This window comes from Saccopteryx leptura, chromosome 1 (genome assembly GCF_036850995.1).
Source record: "Saccopteryx leptura isolate mSacLep1 chromosome 1, mSacLep1_pri_phased_curated, whole genome shotgun sequence".
Taxonomy (NCBI): domain Eukaryota; kingdom Metazoa; phylum Chordata; class Mammalia; order Chiroptera; family Emballonuridae; genus Saccopteryx; species Saccopteryx leptura.
Genome location: NC_089503.1, coordinates 176024164 through 176045172, shown reverse-complemented (window position 1 = coordinate 176045172; position 21009 = coordinate 176024164). Strand labels below are relative to the sequence as shown.

Genomic DNA, 21009 nt, shown 5'->3' with positions numbered 1-21009 from the left:
TGTACATTGGGAAGCTTCTGTTCTAGAACGGTTCTGGTAAATTTAATTAGCGTGTAACTTATCCAAAGAATAGTGTTGGTGTGAAGCAGAGTGTGTATATTAAGTGTAGAGGTTGCGAGGTGGAGGATAAAGCGAACAAGCTCTGAAATCAACCCGACTTTGAACCCTATTTTGACACTTCCTGATTGAAATTTTTGAGTAGGTTATAGTTTTTGAGATTTGAATTCCTTCTGTAAAATGTTTATGATTTTTGCATTACAGAGGTGTTGGGAAAAATAAATCAGAAGTCATTTCAAATGCTGGCATAACAATTGGCATAAAACAGGTTTGATAAGAGGAAATCCCCTGTGCAAGTCTGATGTCTCTTACATCTATGTTAAGACTATAAAGAACTATGTAAAATGGTACAGCTGCTTTAGAAATAATTTGGCACGCCCTTAAAAACTTAAACATAGAATTACTATGACCCAGCAGTCCCACTGTAGGTGTGGATCCAGGAGAAATGAAGACATACGTCCACACAAAAATATGTTCACAGTGTTTATGGCAGCATTATTCATAATAGCCAAAAAGTGGAAACAGCCCAAATGTCCATCGCCTGATCAATGGAGAATCAAACTATCCCTACAGTGGAGTGATATTTGACCGGGAAAAGGAGTAAAGTGCTGCTACATGCTCCAGTGTGGATGGAAACATGCTAAGAGGAGAGGGTCAGACACAAAAGGCCACATACTGTATGATTCCATGGATATGAAATGTCCAGAATAGACAAATCTGTAGAGACAGAAAGTAGATTAGTGGTTGCCAGGGTTTGGGAGAGTGCAGGAGGAATGGAGGTGAATGTTACTATGGATATGTATGGGGTTTCTTTCTAGTGTGATGAAAATGTTCTGGAATTAACCTGTGGTGATAGTTGCACAACCCTGTGACTATATTAAAAGCCACTGAATTCTGTCCTTTAAAATGGTGAGTTTTATTTTATGTGAATTCTGTTTCAACTCGCAGTCCCCTATCCTTGGGACATTATTTTCATTTATTAGCTAGAAGGTTATCAGAAGAAGGTCTCATATGCTTTACATTGTTCCTGACATTTTTTTAAATTTTGGATTAACATTTTACGTTGACATCTTCATTTTTTAAGGAAGAGAGACTGAAGACAGAAGCTCTGGATGTTTCTCTGTAGGAAACCAGGCAGAGGGGGGTGCAGGCTAAGTGGAGACTTGGATGGCGCTGTCTTTGAGAGGCCCGAGGCAGTTTAGGAGCTCTGTCTCCATGTGGAGGTAGCAGTCATCGCCCTGGTAGCTCTGTTGTAAGTAAGGATGACTGAAGTCACCGATAAAAGCAATGAGGCACACCCAGCAGAATCTTTTTGTGTGTGTGTGTGTGTGTGTGTTTTTTCTGAAGTTGGAAACCGGGAGGCAGTCAGACAGACTCCCGCATGCACCCGACCGGGATCCACCTGGTATGCCCACCAGGGGGCGATGCTCTGTTGCAACCAGAGCCATTCTGGCGCCTGAGGCAGAGGCCATAGAGCCATCCTCAGCGCCCAGCCAACCCCGCTCCAATGGAGCCCTGGCTGTGTGGGAGAGGAAGAGAGAGACATAGAGGAAGAAGAGGGGGAGGGGTGGGGAAACAGATGAACGCTTCTCCTATGTGCCCTGGCCGGGAATCAAACCCGGGATTCCTGCACGCCAGGCCGACGCTCTACCACTGAGCAAACCGGCCAGGGCCAGAATCTTCAGAAAACTTTAGCCTGGGTGGTGAGATTCAGTAATATCAAATGCCAGGAAAGTTTTGACTTTGGGGAATGAAATAGGCTTGATGACATTTTTATTTTTTATTTTATTTTATTTTTATTCATTTTAGAGAGGAGAGGGAGAGACAAAGGGAGAGAGAGAGGAGAGACAGAGAGAGAGAGAAGGGGGGGAGGAGCTGGAAGCATCAACTCCCATATGTGCCTTGACCAGGCAAGCCCAGGGTTTCGAACCGGCGACCTCAGCATTTCCAGGTCGACGCTTTATCCACTGCGCCACCTCAGGTCAGTTTTTTTTTTTTTTTTTTAATTTATTGTTTACAGAGACAGAGAATGAGTCAGAGAGAGGGATAGACAGGGACAGACAGACAGAAACGGAGAGAGATGAGAAGCATCAGTCATTAGTTTTTCATTGCGCGTTGCAACACCTTAGTTGTTTATTGATTGCCTTCTCATACGTGCCTTGACCACGGGCCTTCAGTAGACTGAGTAACCCCTTGCTGGAGCCAGCGACCTTGGGTTCAAGCTGGTGGGTTTTTGCTCAAACCAGATAAGCCCGCGCTCAAGCTGGCGACCTTGGGGTCTCGAACCTGGGTTCTCTGCATCCCAGTCTGACGCTCCATCCACTGCGCCACCGCCTGGTCAGGCTTGATGACATTTTTAAATGGCCTGAGTAACATTTCCAGTAGCATTGGCCTTCTAGAATACTTGATCTTGGCAAATAGTACACCTGATAAGATGAAGTCAACATGACTACCTTTAACTGTGCTTCCCAGGTCCTCAGTCTCTTGTCCTTTTTGGTATCTGCGTTTTATGTGTCAACTTGGTAGGGAAGCAGCAGCTTCATAAAGAACCCCAGAACATAAGTGAGATTTGTATTTGTTCCTGTTTTGTTTTTTTACTTTAAAATAAGATATGTGCAGTGTGCATAGGGATTTGTTCATAGGTTTTTTTTATAGTCCGGCCCTCCAACAGTCTGAGGGACAGTGAACTGGCCCCCTGTGTAAAAAGTTTGGGGACCCCTGATTTAAAACTTAGTTATTTTCATTTCTTGTAGTCTCTTTAATTGTTGTATTTGCAGTATTTTAAGAAAATGAACCAATTACTATTCAAATACATGTCAGATTAGTTTTTTTATTTTTATTTTTTGTGAGAGAGACAGGAAGGGAGAGAGATGAGAAGCATCATCTCGTAGTTGTGGCATTTTAGTTGTTCATTGAGTGCTTCTCGTGTGTGCTTTGACTTGGGGGTGGTGGTAGGGGCTTCAACTGAGCCAGTGACCATGGGATCATGTTGATGAACCCATGCTCAAGCTGGTGACCTCACGCTCCAGCTGGATGACCTGGCGCTCAAGCTGGTGACCTTGGGGTTTCCAACTTAGGACCTTCATACACCGGATCAACACTCTATGCACTGTGCCACCACGGGTGAGGCTCAGGTCAGTGTTTTTAAATTTTTTAATTACTTTTTCCCTTCCATTATAAGGCAGTATATGTTTTGCATAGATTTTAGAAAGTATGTAAAGTATAGAGATGTTAAACCATTAGAATTCTGATGTACAGCTTTCTAGACTTTTTATAATACATATATACAAGTCATAGATATGCTTGTAGATGTGTATGAGTATGTTTTAAATAGAAGTGAAATCATACTCTGTACAGGTGCAATTATACTATATTATTTTGTAATTGTCTCCTTTCCTCCTACTTCTTATCACTAAATACAGATCTGTATAATTTAACTGCATAGTATTTTCACTATGCTTTGGATGACCTTAATCTACTTAACCTTGTAGTGGTCAACTTTCAGATTTTTCCCCATTATTTCTGTTATAAAAACACTGCTACGAACATCTTTGAGTATATGTCCTTGTGTCCATATCTGATATTTTACATCTGCACATAAGTCAAGTAGTTGTTTTTTTCCTTTCTCGTTATCAGCAGGTTCTGCCAGGTCAGAGCAACCTCCGTTTGCTCCTCCCCATCTCACTGCCTCTGCTCAAGTCCTGGCCACTCTTACTCTCACCTGAATAATAAACGTCTCCTCTTTTCCATTCTTGTCCTCCATTTCCCATGCATCAGTTGGAATGATCCTGAAGTGAAAATCAGATATTGTTATTGCCTTGCTAAAGCCTTTGGTGGCATCTTAGTGCTCTCAGAATAAAGCCCAAATTAATAATAAAACCAAAATTATTAAGGTTCTATATTTCTAGTTCCCAGCACAGGCCTCTCTGCGAGTACACAATAAGCACTTGAGTGAATAATAAATGAAATTCCCAGACCAAAGGGAATTTTATCAGTTTTTGATACACATTACCAAATTAGGGATGGTAGATGGGAGTGCCAATTTCCCCACATTCTGGCCAACTCAGGGCATTGTCAGCCTTTTAAATCTTTGCCAATCTGATAGGCAAAAGTTGTTATCTCGTTTTAATTTGTATTTCTTTGAAAGATGAATATTTTTTCATGTGTTTATTGGCCGTCCCTATTTTTCTGTGAGTCAACTTGTTCATGTGCTTTGTCTGTGTTCCCAGTGGGATGTTTAGTTTTTCTGGTACCAATGTATAATATATTTGATAAGTAAGTGTGGATATATTATCTCGGTTATCCATGGTGGTATAACAGACCACCTCCGAATCTAATGAAACGTGTATGTGTTGGTTGGGCAGCTCTTCTGCTGGTCTCATCTAGACTCATACATGTTTTTATTCCTTGGTTGGTACATGTGGTGTGTCTTCCTGTTCACCTCTCAGTAATAGCAGCCAATGGTGAGATCATGCCTCACTGTGCAAGCTCTTAGCAAACCTGTCTGCATGCTGCTGGCTCTTATCTCTTCTTGGCGAAAACAAGTCACATGGTCTGTATGGGAGGAGACTACACAGCATGTATCAAGAGGTGTGATTCATTGGGGGCATGGTGTGAAAGCTACACATTATCTTTTAAAAAAAATTTCTCACTTGTTTTTTAATTGTTTTGGTATAGAAGTTTTAAAATTTCATGTCAAATCTATCTTTATCTTTACATCTCTACCTTTGGGGTCATGCTTTCTCCAACCTAAAAGTATATGTATTCACTTACATTTTCTTCTATGACTTTTATGGTTTCATTTACATTTATATTTAAGCCACTTGAAATTTATTTTGGTATAAGATAGGAGGTTAGTGTTTAAATATCAAGCAGTAGTCATTTGTCAGCATCATTTGTTCAGTAATTCATCCTTTCCCATTGATTTGAAATGCAACATTCACTGTATACTGAATTCCCGCAATTATTCTGTTGCTGGACTCACTAGTTATCTAATTCTGTGCTAGTACCTCATTCTTTTAATTACTCCAACTTTTTATAATGTTTTAAACATCTGGTAAGGGAAGTTACTATTGGTTTTCTTATTTTTCAAAACTTTGCTATTTTATTTAATTTATTTTAGATTAGTTTTAGAGTAATTTTTATCAGTTAACACAAAGATGAAATAAAAAAAGAAATTATTCCCCTAGCCTGTTGGAGTTTTAATTAGATTGTGTTAAATGAATGGATTGATATGGGTAGAGAAAGAATTGACCCTATTATAATATTGAGCTTTCTATTCTATTTTTTCTCCATATATTTACAGTTTTAATTTTACCTTTAGTAATAGACAGCAACATATTAGTTTCTGGTTTAATAGGTTTGATATGGTACTTTTAAAAAAGTTCTTATATCAGAAATTAAACTTTTAGCTCCGTCGCCCCTGGTGGGCGTGCCGGGTGGATCCCGGTTGGGCGCATGCGGGAGTCTGTCTGACTGTCTCGCCCTGTTTCCAGCTTCAGAAAAATGAAAAAGAAAGGAAAAACAAAACAAAACAAAAAAAAAACACAAACTTTTAGCTCATTTTTACTGTAAGTCCATCTCTCACTTTTATTTGTGTTAATTTTACTTAAAAAGTATGTGCTTATGTTTTTAAAAGTTTTTCCTTTGTTAATTAACTTAATTCCAATGTTGACATTTGTATTCCTGTTTTCTTAGATTTTGAAATATTGTAGGTAACAATCACTGAGTTCTTATTACCTGAAATACTTTACATATTAACCATTTAACACTCCTGACAACTTACAAAGTAGGCACTTTTGGTATCCTCATCCTATATGTGAGGAAACTGAGTCACAGGAGGGTTAAGTGCCTTGCCCCAGGGTGACCAGCTAGTAAACAGCCTGGTTCCCAGGCCCGTGCTTTTAACTGGTACACCATAGGGCCTCTCTGTGTTGGTGAACTTTTATGAAGGTGTACATTTGAATTTTCTTAATGTTGATATATGAACAGATAGTTTATTTTTCTTTGAAATCTCACCATATAAAGGTTCTTAATTTTCTGAAAATAATTAGTACAGGAACAAGATTGGGGAGAATGAATTGACCTAGAATAGGAACAACATTTCAAAGATAGCAGAGCAGGGGTAGGGAGAAACAGCTTTATTTTGGAAGGACAAAGGATTAATCTTGAAAAATGAAACAAAATTATGAAAACATTCATGTTTGGGTTGCAACTATGTGTTCAGTTCTTAGAATGGAAGAAGAATGAATCAAGTGTTGATTGCTTTTTCTTTTCATAATTTTTCTTTAAAAATTGCAAGCTGGCATGAAACTGTCTCTTTCATGTTATAATGACTTTTCCAGTATGATCCTATAGAAAGTCATTTTTGCCCAGAGGTTCAGGGCTTCATTAGTAAAGCCCAGATGTTCAGATTATTTTCTTTTGACCTCCTGTTACTTCAAGTTTGTTAGCCTTCTCCAAGCATTAACTGATTGTACGGCTTAGAATGTTAACAGCTGCAAGTAACAGATTCAACAAGTGCATAAACATTAAGAAAATTTTCAGTCTCATGTAACTGGAAGTCCAGAGGAATGGGCTTACTGATGTCTTTGAGAACCCAGGTATATTTGCCTAATCTTTTTGTCCCCTTAATCTTCACACCGGTAGTAAGCAGGCCATGGGATTTCTAGGCTTCACATTCAGACCCAGCAATTCTTTGAGGAAGGAGGACCATTTCTTCCTGGGTTCCTTATCTTTTCCCCTTAAGGTAAAATTTACATACAGTTAAATGTATAATTCATAAGTGTACACACAGCTTGATGAATTTTTACTGTGTATACACATCTATCTGTGTAGCCACGAACCAGGTCAGGATGCAGAACATACTTATCACTCCATTAAGTTCCCTCCTGTTCCTCCCCAGTCAGTGTCTGGTCATTTTTGTCGGTGTCTTTGCCAGTGGTTGGAAATAGTTCTCATCGTTTTCAGTGACTTCATAAAGGCCTGCATCTTTGGGGAGGTTTACACTTACACTTTGTAGATGATTTGCACTGTGTTGCTTTGTAATTGAAATATCTTCCAGTCACTGAGAGACTGACATGGCAAAAGTGAAATGGACTGGTAGAGGTTAATGTTCCCTTGGGAGGGATGTTTGATAGGGACTGATTTTATAAATGGTCAGTTTGTTAGTGGATTTTTTGATGTTAGCATTCCTTTGCTTCCCAGGGCAATCTGGTAATTTATGGGAGTGTGGCAACAAGTCATAGTTAGACCCTTGAACCTATCTTTGTCCTATATCACAGTGGTCCCCAGGCCGCGGACCGGTACTGGTCTGTGGGCCATTTGGTACTGGTCCGCAGAGAAAGAATAAATAACTTACATTATTTTTGTTTTATTTATATTTAAGTCTGAACGATGTTTTATTTTTAAAAAATGACCAGATTTCCTCTGTTATATCCGTCTAAGACTCACTCTTGACGCTTGTCTTGGTCACGTGATACATTTATCCGTCCCACCCTAAAGGCCGGTCCGTGAAAATATTTTCTGACATTAAACTGGTCCGTGGCCCAAAAAAGGTTGGGGACCACTGCTATATCACATTTTCACATGTGTCTTCAGGATTCTCTAATTTATTGCATTGGACTCTTACCCCATCCAGTCTGTTACTGTGCAGCAGTCCCAGCTTTCTGAAATTCAGATTGGATCAGCTTATCTCATGTCAAAAACACTTTGAGTGGCTTCCCACTGCTTTTAGAGCTATGACCAAACTTCTTATCATGGCATACTTGCTGCATGATTCTTTTTGCTCTGTGATTCCAAGGTTAGTAAAATGGCCCGATAAGATAAATCCTCAAAACCCCTTATGAAAAAGTAACAGCATACACAGCCACAACCTAGTCCCTTCACAGTTTAGTGGGGAAGGAGACATGAATCAGTTTGCACGAGTTGTGAAGACCAGCAGCAATACACAGTATCAGGAGGGTAGAGACTATTTTATCTGTTTTTGTTGAATTCCTTCCTAAATAATGTCATCTGCAGATATTCAAAAATTTTTCCTAGTATGTATAGAACACGGCAGATTGCCAGTGTAATTTTGTATTGCTTTAAAAAAGCATTTGTTCTGTTCATCTGTTATTTTGTTCACGTCATCTACTTAAAGGGAAATCCCTCTTAATGAGGTCTTTTTATATGCCTCTGGATATGAAAATTTTTCAGGGTGTTTTTTCATATTGAATGGAGATAGTCAAGTTTAATAGAATCATCGTTGGTTTCAAAGTTATTCTGCTCTCACTGGCTGTCCCAGACCTCAGTTTCTTTCTCTGCAAAGTGGGATTAATAATCTATTGCCGCCCTGGCCGGTTGGCTCAGCGGTAGAGCGTCGGCCTGGTGTGCGGGGGACCCAGGTTCGATTCCTGGCCAGGGCACATAGGAGAAGCGCCCATTTGCTTCTCCACCCCCGCCCCCTCCTTCCTCTCTGTCTCTCTCTTCCCCTCCCGCAGCCAAGGCTCCATTGGAGCAAAGATGGCCCGGGTGCTGGGGATGGCTCCTTGGCCTCTGCCCCAGGCGCTAGAGTGGCTCTGGTCGCGGCAGAGTGACTGACGCCCCGGAGGGGCAGAGCATCGCCCCCTGGTGGGCAGAGCGTCGCCCCTGGTGGGCATGCCGGGTGGATTCCGGTCGGGTGCATGCGGGAGTCTGTCTGACTGTCTCTCCCCGTTTCCAGCTTCAGAAAAATACAAAATAAAATAAAATAATAATAATCTATTGCCTTGCTCTGCATCTTCCCATAATGCATTTAGAGGATTTATGGATTTGGTATATTGTTTGTTGTTTTCTTTATGTTTGAAAAAATGAAGTTTAAGCTCCTGAATGTTCTTTTACCCTTTCTCTTTAACTTTTAATCTGAAGGACTTCTTTTCTGTTTTAGACATTCTAAAGAATAAAATACTTAGGAATAAGTTTAACCAAAGAGGTGAAAGACTTATAGAGTGAAAACGATAAAATGTTGGTGAACTAAATTAAAGAGACCTAAATAAATCAAAAGGCCTTTAATGGATAATGCATTGGAAGAATTGATATATTGTTAAGATGATAGAAGTACCCAAAGTAATTACGCATTCAATACAATATGAGTCAAAATTCCAGTGGCACTTTTTTCCCAGAAATAGAAGAACCCATTCTAAAATTCATAAGGAATTTCAGGGGGCTCTGAATAGCCAAAATAGTCTTAAAAAACAACAAAGTTGGAGAACTCACAGTCTGATTTCAAAACAAAGCTATAATAATCAGAAGAGTATGGTAGGAGCATAAGTATGTAGAGCCTTACAGACCAATGGAACAGAATAGAGAACCCAGAAGTAAATTCTCACATATATGGTCACTTGATTTTTGATAAGGGTGCCAGACCAACCCATTCAATGGGGGAAAGGATATTATTTTCAATAAATGATGCTCAGAAAACTGGATATTCCTAGTTTTTTTGTAAAAGAGTTTATAGTAGTATATTTCAGTGGTTTTCAACTTTTAATACTTGGGGGCCAGTGAAAATAGGAGAATTATTTCAGGGAATGTTAAGGCAGAAATCATCTTGAGCATAAGCAAATTTGAATAAGATATTGGATCTGTAATCTTCATACAACGTAGGGTGGTTAACTTGTTTGTGGACTGACATGAAATTTCTGGCTAATCAGTCAGCAGACCAGTGGTTGAAAACGCTGGTAATTTTGTCCTGTAATATGAATGCCTACCTATATATCTGGGTTGCTCAACCTTGGCACTGTTGATATTTGTGGAGCTGCCTGGTGACTTGTAGGATGTTTAGTATCTCTAACCTTTGTGCAGTAGAAACTAGTAGCCTTTCCCTCTAGTCGTGGTGACCAGAGGTATGTTCAGTGTATTTAAATGTCTTATGTGTAAATAAAAAAAAGTGATATTGTGCTATTTCCTGCTTTTATTACTTATATCTGTTTAGTTACTTAGATGATAGCTTGGTAACCCAGCCACATTTTATAAAGTGTTTTAGAAAAGAGACTCTACCCTGAAAAATCAATTGGTAAGGACCTATTTTCAAGTTACCTGAAGATTAAAGAAAAAACCAGTTTTCAAATTTAACCAGTGAAATAAAAAAAAAAAAAAACTTTCAAGGAAATTGTATTTAATTTAGTGTAATGCAGGTATTTAAAATATACCTAATTCATTGTTTTAAAAATGATATTTTTTCATTATCAACTTTTATGTCCCAAAGAGCTGATAAGTTTTCCTCACTGATCCAGAGGACCCAGCTTGGCACAGGTCTGAATACCAGGAGATTACAGTGTCTCTGAGTCTGGGTCCAATACCTACTAGGCTAGCTAATTACATATGACAACTTTTAATATTCTCTATGTAAAATAAGTAGCTATTTGATAAATAATAGTTTTTACTGTTGCTCATTTAAAGACAGGCCAGGAAGATTGCTAATGGCTTCATGTAAGTCATTTCATTGAAAGGATTAGAATAAGCCATAAGATTGGTGTCATCATTGCTGTTTTATAGTGGGAGAAAGTAAGGCTCAGGATACGTAAGTGGCTTAGCTAAAGTCACAGGGTTGGTAAATGATAGCTTAAGGTTCAAATCAAGCCCTGCCTAATTCCAGAGACCTTGCTCTTAATTCTTATATATGGCCTCCAATTGTTTTACCTTTCAATGCTTCTCAGATTTCATTCTCCATCCTGAAAATCACCTCTAATACTAAGTTCTCAACTTGGTGTTTGTATAAGAAGTAATGGGAAATGCTGCAGATTGGGGCTGGATTGTGTAGGATTGGAAAGACAGATAAATGAATGAAACTGAATGTGCTGCCTACCTCTATCCATTATTCTTCTAACCCTTACAGCTACTCTGCAGGGTAGGTATCATCCTCATTAATGCCCTTGCTGCTGGACAACACGAGGCTAGTGAGTGATGGAACCTGGACCTGACCCCAGCATTGTCTCACTTGCATACCTGTAAGTGCTTTACCCTACATCTTCAAATGATTGAACTTTTCTGCTACACTAATAACTTCCACTTTGTGGGCTCTGGGGCCGGCTATGGGATTGTTTGAAAGAGTACTTGAACCCTTGTGTTCACCAAGCTTTGTCTTTAATCCAGAGATGCCAGCCTTCATATATGTTATGTTTCACGTATATGTAGCTACTGCTATGGTAATGTACAGATTAATTTAAAAGCTAGTAAATTTAAAGTGCATTTAAATCACAATTTCTCAAACATATGTTAAAAGTAGAAATGAAGGAATCTAAAGGGCCTTCTCATCTTCCAAAAATTTGAGTACCACTGTTGTTAATTGATTTTCTCTGTAGTTAATCTGTTTCTTAGATGGGGCTTGGCAGTCATGGTGCGTGATGCACTGTGCAGACGATGTTTTGTCAAGTTGTGCACTTGAAACCTGTATGGTTTTGCAAACCAATGTCACCCCAATAAATTCAATAAGAAAAGGGGGGAAATCCTGAAACAGTGCAAGTATTTGAAAGGTATGGCAAGAATCATTGCAAACTTTTCTGTTGTTCTTAGGTGAAGTAGATTTCTGCAAAAAAAACCCAAAAAATGTTTTTGTGAAATGTTACCTATATGGGCAATCCATAAAATTAGTTCAAGTTCAAATAAATTTTAAGTGGGAAAAAATTTTGTTAGGAAATTATAGCCCTTGCTTATAAATTATGATATATTTTGAAGAAAATAAGCTGAAAAGATCAAATTTCTTTTTGGAATTATGAAACAAAAGATGTGTGATGCTATATGTAGGATTTTTTAAAAACCAGCTCTTGCCGGTGATGCCTTTAAAAGAAATGTGTTCAAAACTGAGCAGCAGATTTTTGCTGGTACATAAAGAAACATGGATAGATTCAAGTTGTAAATAGGCTGGAGTTTGGGCTTGTGATTTTATAGCTTTACAATTTATATCATTAGACTTCTGATGTTGGGAGTAGTCTATGCAAATTTGTTTTTGCATACTTTCCCAGTCTTGATGGGGTTAATTGTGGCCTGGCAAATCAAGAAAAGGAGTTCTGTGCTGTTTCAGACTGCAGAATCTTGTTGCTATGCAACAAACATTGTCAGTCAGTATAGGGTATAGTAAATTGGTATTCTCTGTCCCTTTTCACCACATGCTCATTTTTTAATCTGAGAGGAGTGGTTTTGAGCTATTTTGCAAGGTTTTATTTTAAAACAGGCATTTAAAGATTTTTGTTGCTTTTTGTAATTGGTTCACACGGTCTGTGAAGCCTTTCTGTTCTCATGTTGAAGTTGCAGAGAAAGGGTTTTCTAGATCTGTTTCCAAGTTGTTTCAGGTTAGAGCACTCATTTTGTTATTGTAAGAGGGATGGTATTGCCAACTTCCAGCAAGTAAATTTTTGTTTGAAAATTCAAGTTAAATAATTTGAACATCAGACTTGACCGTAGCACAACATTATTTTGAAATTTATTTTGATAAGTATGGGCTCTATCCAATTGTCTCAGTGGTAGAACATCAACCCGGTGCATGGAAACCCCGGGTTTGATTCCCAGTCAGGGCACACAGGAGAAGTAACCATCTGCTTCTCCCACCTCCCCCTCTGTCTCTCACTCCCTCCCTGCCGCCCTGCCTAGCCATGGCTTGATCAATGAGAGCATTTTTGGCCCCGGGTGCTGAGGATGTCTCCGTGGAGCTTCCACTTCAGGCACTAAAAATAGCTCTGTTGTGAGCATGGCCCCAGATGGGCAGAGCATGGGATGGAGTTGCTGGGTGGATCCTGGTCCAGGTGCATGTGGGAGTCTGTCTCTGAATCTCTCTTCCTCTCACTTAAGAAAAAAGAAAAAAGTATGAACCCACTGCCCCTTAATTGATGAAGATTATTTTTGTAGGAATTCTAAACTTGTATAGAATCTTATGTGAAATCTGATTACTTTCTTTCAGAATTTAAAATGTTTTAGTGCAATTGGTTGATGTACATATCATAAAATTTACCATTTTAACCATTTTAAGTGTCCAGTTCCATGGCATTAAGGATGTTAAAATTGTTATGTAACCATCATCTCTATCCATCAGAATTGAATGACAACCTTTATTTAGCATCGTTTAGTAACTTAGTCCAGGCTGTCTTGTAAATGCTTTAGATAAATTAACTCATTTAATCTTCATCACAACCTTAAAAGGTAAGTACTTGCATTGTGTTCCAAGCACGAAGGCTGAGTGGAACATAAAGTTAGTCACATGAGGGAGCCAGGATTCCCAGCCAATGTTATGGTGCCCTTCTTTGGAATTACTTTTTCTGTTTAGTGGTAAGAGCAATGATTTAAAAAACATTTTTTTTTTGTAGCTTTGTCAAGTAATGTCAACACACTTCAGCTGTGTTTTGAACTTTTAATGAATTTGGTTTGGCCATGAATCCCTGCAATATTTGAGACAGTTTTTTCTAACTATTTTAAAAGGATACAGTTTGTATTTTATATTATGGTTAATTGTACATGAAATGATATATATTATGGCTCATCATGTAGAAAGGGTTTAACTCCCTTTTGCAGTTTGTTGCTGGGCCATTTTCTATGCTGGTCCTTCCAGTAGAGTGTACAGAGAATGCAAATTATTTTCTGATAGTTTAATACAGATATATAGGAAGGTGCATTGTTATTAGATAATTGCAATAGAATACCTTTGGAAGTCTAAAGCCAGTTGGCACTGGATCATCTGATTAGTATTTTCTAAATTCATGCTCTTCTTTTTCATGGATAATTTGGAGTTAATTGTAGCATTGGGGGGAAATCTAGAATAAAGAGTTGGAGGCAGGAATGGAAAGGAGAAAAAACAGTGTAAGGTGTCATTTGAACCTTCAGTCAAAGCGGCGTGGCTTTTTGCTGACTCTGCTAGGCACTGTTTCTCTATTCCTGTTTTTAACTAATATTGGCCATCCCCCTCCTCCCAATATTCTGATAGATCTACGGATCTATCAGAGAACCCCGGATCTTGATCTTCCCTGAATTTATATGTTCCTGTCTTTCTCTTCAGAGTTGCATCATCTTAAAAAACTTTTTTCCTCCTTTTATTTTTGTGTATTTATACATGCATTTGATTATACTCTGTGCATTTTTTGCCATGTTCACATATGTTTTGAATTTTCTATCCTTTTAAAAAACAGTTCAGAATTTTATTAGTTGCATATTTCACTGTAATTTACCTATTTCCTTTTAAATGACTATTTACATGGTTTAAAGTGATTTTGTATAATGAGTAATGCTTTCATGAACCAAAAGGGTTTTTTATCTCCTAATTGCAGACTAATTCCTTTAGATTTCCAGAAATAGTATTAGCTCTCTGAAGAAATAGAAGCAGTTTTAAAAGCTCTTGAGTCATATTGCCAAATGCTTTCCAAAAGTGTTGTACCCGTTTTCATGCCAGTGAGCAAATACATGGAGTGTCTGTTTCACCACAACCAGTAGCAGCAGAGAATGTTTTGATGTCGATCTTTCAATCTAAGAAGAATTGACTTACGTATGGCTCTGCTGGACTTTTAGCCTGAATAACACCTAGAATTATAATTGTGGTTGGAATCGGGCTCAAGAGAAGGAAGGCCTGGAGACCAGTTTCTGCTCCTTAAACTGCTTTTAAGTTCTGTTTTGATGCAGTTACTACTCAGGTAAGGTTTCATTTAATGTCTTTTGAGTGTATGAAATGACTTTTTCTACTCTTCAACTCTCTTAATTATTTTGATAAGTTGGATGGTCTATGTCATAGACTCTATGAGACAAAGCGATGTGTGTTTTAAATGACATTGCCCTTGAACGCTGGGGCAGGAACAGGCTTGGCTCTCTCCTTCGCCCTGCCAATGGGCTCAGTGTGGTCGGTGGAGGCGCCCGAAATCAGGGTCAGTAGCTTCCTTGTCCAGGGGCTGCTTCTCACGTGTAGCCTGAGTCACTGTTATTTCCTTAGCTAGAAAATCATGAACAACTGGAGATAAAGTGACTTTTCTCTTCCATGCTTATTCTGTAAGCTCTAGGTCCCATCATTTTTCCTCTGGTAGGCCACAAGAAAGTTAACCTATTTCGTTCTCAGTATAAAAACTTACTGAAGGATTTCACTTAAGTGAGCTTTCATATGCTGTGCACCTGGTTATAGAATTCAGAAGTATTAAGTTCTAATAGAATCCCCCCACCTCCCATAGAAAGGTCCAGGGAAAGCATTCCTGGGAGTTGATAATGTGGAAATCTTCGCTGGTTGCCTCTGGCCTCATACTGGCATTCAGCACAGTTTTACCGTCCTGTCCTTGAACCACTTTGACTTAAGTGATTTTAAGCTCTCTTGGTTCTCTCCTTGTCTCATTGGCTGCATCTCGTGGTCCCTTCTTCCCCTTTCTCCTCCCTAATCTTATTCAGCCCTGGGCTTGACCTGCTGCAGGCTGCTGATTCCCAGGTTTAAATTTCTGGCTAGCTTTCTCTTGTGAGCGCCAGTTAATATTAGCTGACAACTTAATTCATTTGGTGTAATTAATAGACACCTTAAATATATGTTATGTTTCCAAATGAGAGTGTGTAGTATGTTCATACAAATTTATATTTACCGATAAACAGGTTATTTCAGTGACAATTTTCCTTCAGATCTTCAACTATAAAAAATAACATAAGGGGGCCCTGGCCGGTTGGCTCAGCGGTAGAGCGTTGGCCTGGCGTGCGGGGGACCTGGGTTCGATTCCAGGCCAGGGCACATAGGAGAAGCGCCCATTTGCTTCTCCACCCCCCCCCCCCCCTTCCTCTCTGTCTCTCTCTTCCCCTCCCGCAGCCAAGGCTCCATTGGAACAAAGATGGCTCGGGCGCTGGGGATGGCTCCTTGGCCTCTGCCCAAGGCGCTAGAGTGGCTCTGGTCCCGGCGAGCGAAGCCCTGGAGGGGCAGAGCATCGCCTCTGGTGGGCGTGCCGGGTGGATCCCGGTCGGGTGCATGCGGGAGTCTGTCTGGCTGTCTCTCCCCGTTTCCAACTTCAGAAAAATACAAAAAAAAAAAAAAAAAAACCTAAAAAGAAAAGAAAAAATAACATAAGGGACTAAATTATCAATAATATCAACATAAGACCTGTAATATTGAAGTAGATGTCTTCCATGCTTATTCTGTAAGCTCTAGGTCCCATCATTTTTCCTCTGGTAGGCCACAAGAAAGTTAACCTATTTCGTTCTCAGTATAAAAACTTACTGAAGGATTTCACTTAAGTGAGCTTTCATATGCTATGCACCTGTACCATTAAACCATTTCTTTCTCTCAGCTTAGTATTTCGTATGTCATCTGACAAACAGTAATTTGAACTATTGAAAGATTGCACAACTTTCTGCTCAACAATTCAATTTTGTTAGTATCATTGCATTTGTAAAGCATTGTATGCATTTATTTGACTATGACTGTTTTTGCCTTTATAAAAAATAAGGGGAAAGTAGAATAAATGAAATGTTAATAACAATTGAGATAAATGTGCAAGTCACTAGGTATTCCAAAAGTGGTGATTTCTCAGTCTCAATGGGACTGGACCCTGTTTGTACTTATGATAGTTGTCTGTGTCTGTATATCAGACAAAACAATTGTGCTGATACTGACGGAAACTGAAGTTAGCATAAGAAGGATTCTAATATAGCTACAAAATTAAAGTGACAGCTTCTGGACCCGGGGCAGCTGCTCTCAGGTCTCAGGGACAATAGCAGAGCCGGCAATTCTGGTTGACTAGGAGTTTATCTTATCTTTGCTTGGCTTTATTCTTTGTTACCATAGTCTTGCTTCATGGTTTCTCCAGATTGCCATTGTTCCAGTTTTGTAAACTGAAGTCAAAGAATGATTTCTGTAATCTTCAGGTAGGACAATCCTGGATTAAGACTGGTAACAAGTCCTGCTTGGATCATTGTCTCTGCAGGGGTGCGGTGCTATGATGAGCCTATGGCTAGTGGGGAGTGAACCCCTTCTCTAAAGTGAGAGAAGGAATTCTGGCAACAGAAATTCACTGATAGTCAGCTGTGAAGGACAACAGCAAACTTACATTGTATATAAACATACAGGAAACAATTTCTAAAAGGTAAAGTCTTATGGTGGAAGAAATCGAAGATGAATATTTTAGGGCTCTGTTAGATTTACGGCATTGAGAGCTTGTTGAGGAATGTAGTTTATAACATTCCTTTACACTAATAGGATGGACTTAACTTATCTTAAGAAAATTTTAAAAGAAAATTGATAACATCTCATTTCTTGTGAAGTCTCTGAGCAATTAAAAAAGAAATCACTTCTGTCTACTAAATATTGCTTTATGTAAGCCAAGAAAACTAGAATTTGAGGTGAGATTTAGAAAATTATCTTTATTTTATATTTACTTGCTTAAAGTGATTACTTATATCTTAGTTTTTAAAACTAAACATTCATCTAACTAGGGATTTTTAAATCTGACTCTTGGAAAGAAAGCTCATTTCAATTTATTCATTCATTCATTCATTCATTTTTGTGACCGAGACAGAAAGACAGAGATAGGGACAGACAGAGAGGAAGGGAGAGAGATGAGAAGCATCAGTTCTTTGTTGCGGCACCTTAGTTGTTCATTGATTGCTTTCTCATATGTGCCTTAACCAGGGGGCTACAGCAGAGCCAGTGACCCCTTGATCAAACCAGTGATCTTGGGCTTCAAGCCAACAACCTTTGGGCTCAAGCCAGCAGCCATGAGGTCATGTCTATGCACGCTCGAGCCAGCGACCCTGCTCTTAAGCCAGATGAGCCTGCGCTCAATCCTGAGACCTCAGGGCTTGGAACCTGGGTCTTTTGCATTCCAGCTTGGTGTTCTGTCTACTGTACCACCACCAGGTCAGGTCAAAAACTCATTTTTAAATTAAGACATTTGCTCAGTCAGCTCTTACACTTGCTGCTTTCACATGTTTTTCAAGAATGGATCATGCATGAGAGAGCGTAGGCATACTGGTTCCATGTCAGAGTGTTCTCTGGCCCATAGTACTCCACCATTGGTGTCAGTCTAAGGGAGGAGTCACTTCACATCCTGCCAGCTCATGGGGCACTTACTCCTTAGCTTTCCTACTCATTGGGTGACGCACTGATGGACAGACCAAGTAAGATTATGGCTTGGGAAGAATGGACCCTGTGACAGGGTCCTGCGTATTTCCCCTTCAAGGGACATTAGCTTTGGCTTTTTTGTCCCCTCTGCAGTTAAGATGTTGAGAAAACCTCTTATGTTGAGAAAATGTTGAGGAAAGCAGAGCATCTGTTCATTATCTAGGCTTTAGGTAATCACCAAATTATGAAGCTTTTAACATTTAAGATTTTAAAATTGATTTTAGAGGAGAGAGAGAGAGATTGAGAGAGAGAGAGGGAGAGGGAGAGAAAGGGAGGGCTAGGGACAAGTAGCATCAGTTTCTCCCAGGAACTTGCAGCAGTTGCTTCTTGCCTGTGCCTTGACCGGGCCAGCCAGGGGCTTTGAACCGGCGACCTCAGCATTCCAGATCGATGCTTGATCCACTGCGCCACCACAGGGCAGGCTGAAGCTCCTAACATTGAAACTTGATTTTCCAAGGCACTTATTAATGGGAGTATCACTGTGCTTTCGATTTATAGGTGAAACTGGGGTTTTGCTTGCTGATAAAAAGACTTGTTATTTCCTTTCTTTTCTCAGTCACCAGGTTAGTACAGGTTTTTTTTTTTTTTAGAATAGCTAACCAACACAAAAGGGTTAACCTGAGAGCCTTTGGGAAATTATTTTACTAATATTAAGCAAAACAAAGAAAAATTGGGAAAAATAGTTTATTTTTTATTTTTTCCTTTTTATTGAACTTACTGGGGTGACACTGATTAACAAAATTATACAGGTTTCTGGAGTACAATTCTACAATACTTCATCCATCCACTATATTGTGTTTGTGTTCACTACCCCAAGTCAGGTCTCCATCCATCACCATTTATCCACCCTTTACCCTCCTCCCCCTCCCCCTCAGCAATCACCACGCTGTTGTTGGTGTCTGTGAGATTTTTCTCCCTTTATTTCCTTTTTTTATCATCCAGCTCCCCTCACCACAGCTGTCTTTTTCTGTTTTGCTTGTTAATTTTTTTCATTAGATCCCACATGAGTGAAATCATATGGTACTTATCTTTCTCTGACTGACTGACTTCACTTAGCATAATCTCCAGGTCCATCCATGTTGTCTCAAAGGGTAAGATTTTCTTTTTTACAGCTGAGTAGTATTCCATTGTATAAATATGCCACAATCTTTTTTATCCATTCATCTACTGGCAGGAGCTTGGGCTGCTTCCATATCTTGGCTATTGCAAATAATGCTGCAATGAACATAGGGGTGCGTATATTCTTTCACATTAGTGTTTCAGTTTCTTTGGATAAATTCTCAGAAGTGGACTCACTGGGGAAAACTAGTTTAGAAAACAAGTGAAAGGGACTAATTTACTTTGCTTATTATAGATAAAATACAAAAAACAGGGCAGCAGAATATAAAAACTAAGCACAAGAAGCATATATTTCTAAAAAAAAAAAATAGAGCAAAAGCCTTTGTTTTATCCTGTTCCTTTCTCCATACCTTTTTTTTTTTTTAACGAGATCTTTTGAATTTACAGTAAGAACTCTTGGTGTCTTAAAAGTTCTTGGCTGCTTTCCTTTGGAGTTTTAGCATAGTAATCCAGAATCTATTTTGCAGTACAGAAGTCCCATTACTTCTAAGATCTTAACTTGCCAGTTTGTTTGCTTCAAGTAGAGAAGGCTTCTTTAAACTGGGTATGTGTGTTGGGATGTCTCATTATAATTTTGTCTTTTTCTCTTTCTTTTTTATTTCCCTGATTGTGGTTTCTTCCTTTTGAAATTCACCCTTTAAGAGACTGAAGAGCAGATGGTCCCTCACTCTCCAGCCTTTTCCTGTTAGCTGTCCTTACCCTGTAGTTGTCATTCTGCCTTCATTTCTCAAACATTTACTGCAACTTAGACATTTTAACAGCTTCCTTCAAGAATAATTGACATACAATAAACCACATTTTTAAAGTGTCTATTTGGATACATTTTTTGACATGTGTATACCTATGAAGTCATCACCACAGTCAAGTTAGTGAGCACATCCTCTACCCCCTATGTAAAATGAAAAGCATGGCAACAAAAATATGGAATATAGGGGGAACAAGGTAGTCACTCATAAACCCTGACACTTCATCTGCATAACCTTTGCTGTTCTTTTTCATTGAACACGTATCATGAACACTTTTCTATGTTGTTACATGGTCTTAATAATGGGCAAGAGTTTTTCAAGATTCGGCCAATGACATGTTAGAATGCCTTCTTATACATCTAGTGAGATAGTGCACAGAACGTTTCATGTTGGCCAGAGGAACATATTTTCAGCTACTTTTGAAATAAGAGATTTGAAAAGGGAGGCAAGGAAAGAATAAAAGCAAGTGTAGTGGTTCTGAATGGTCCTCTCTTCCACGCTGTGTGTTAGACTCTCAGAACTCAGTCATCTTATAGCTGAACTTTGTTCCCTTTGACCAGCATCTCTGCATTTCCCCCACCCCATGGCTCCTGGCAACTGCTGTTCTACTCTCTGTGTCTGTGAGTTTGGCTTTTTTAGATTGTACAGTATTTGTCTTTCTTTGTCTGACTTATTTCACTTAGCATAATGCCAAGAGATAGGTTTAAAGAGAAGATTCTCATGGCCATACTGAATGGGTCAGAAGAGTGAAAAGCGTAGTGAGATTGGTTGCTGGGCAGGTTTAGGTAATTGGTAGGATTATGAAGAAATGTTTGGGAGGATTTTTTTGTGGCTAAAGCAGCACTGATAAAGTAATAACTACAGCATGGTGGGATGAGAACGTGAGCTGTGAAGGCTGCCCCAGTGTTCTGGAGCTTGGTAATAGGAAGGATGATAACACTGTCACACCTCAAAAAAAGATTTTAGGCATGTTAAAATGGGGCAGGGATTTTCTGCAGAAGATTTATTTTAATT

At 39.1% G+C, this 21009-nt stretch overlaps 1 protein-coding gene across 6 annotated transcripts in view; it reads left to right on the top strand.

The window, feature by feature from the left end:
- ENAH (ENAH actin regulator) overlaps window positions 1-21009 on the top strand; it is a 134636-nt gene that overhangs the window by 6665 nt on the left and 106962 nt on the right. For 4 of the 6 annotated variants that reach the window (XM_066381264.1, XM_066381289.1, XM_066381307.1 and 1 more), the window contains exon 2: window positions 10910-11021. The exons of 1 other annotated variant lie outside the window; for it this stretch is intronic. In XM_066381264.1, the coding sequence (XP_066237361.1) occupies window positions 10978-11021 (44 nt within the window). In that variant the 5' untranslated portion in view covers window positions 10910-10977. Of the gene's footprint in view, window positions 1-10909; window positions 11022-14565; window positions 14685-21009 lie in introns of those variants that run through there. One more of the 6 variants, XM_066381272.1, reaches the window with a different exon arrangement.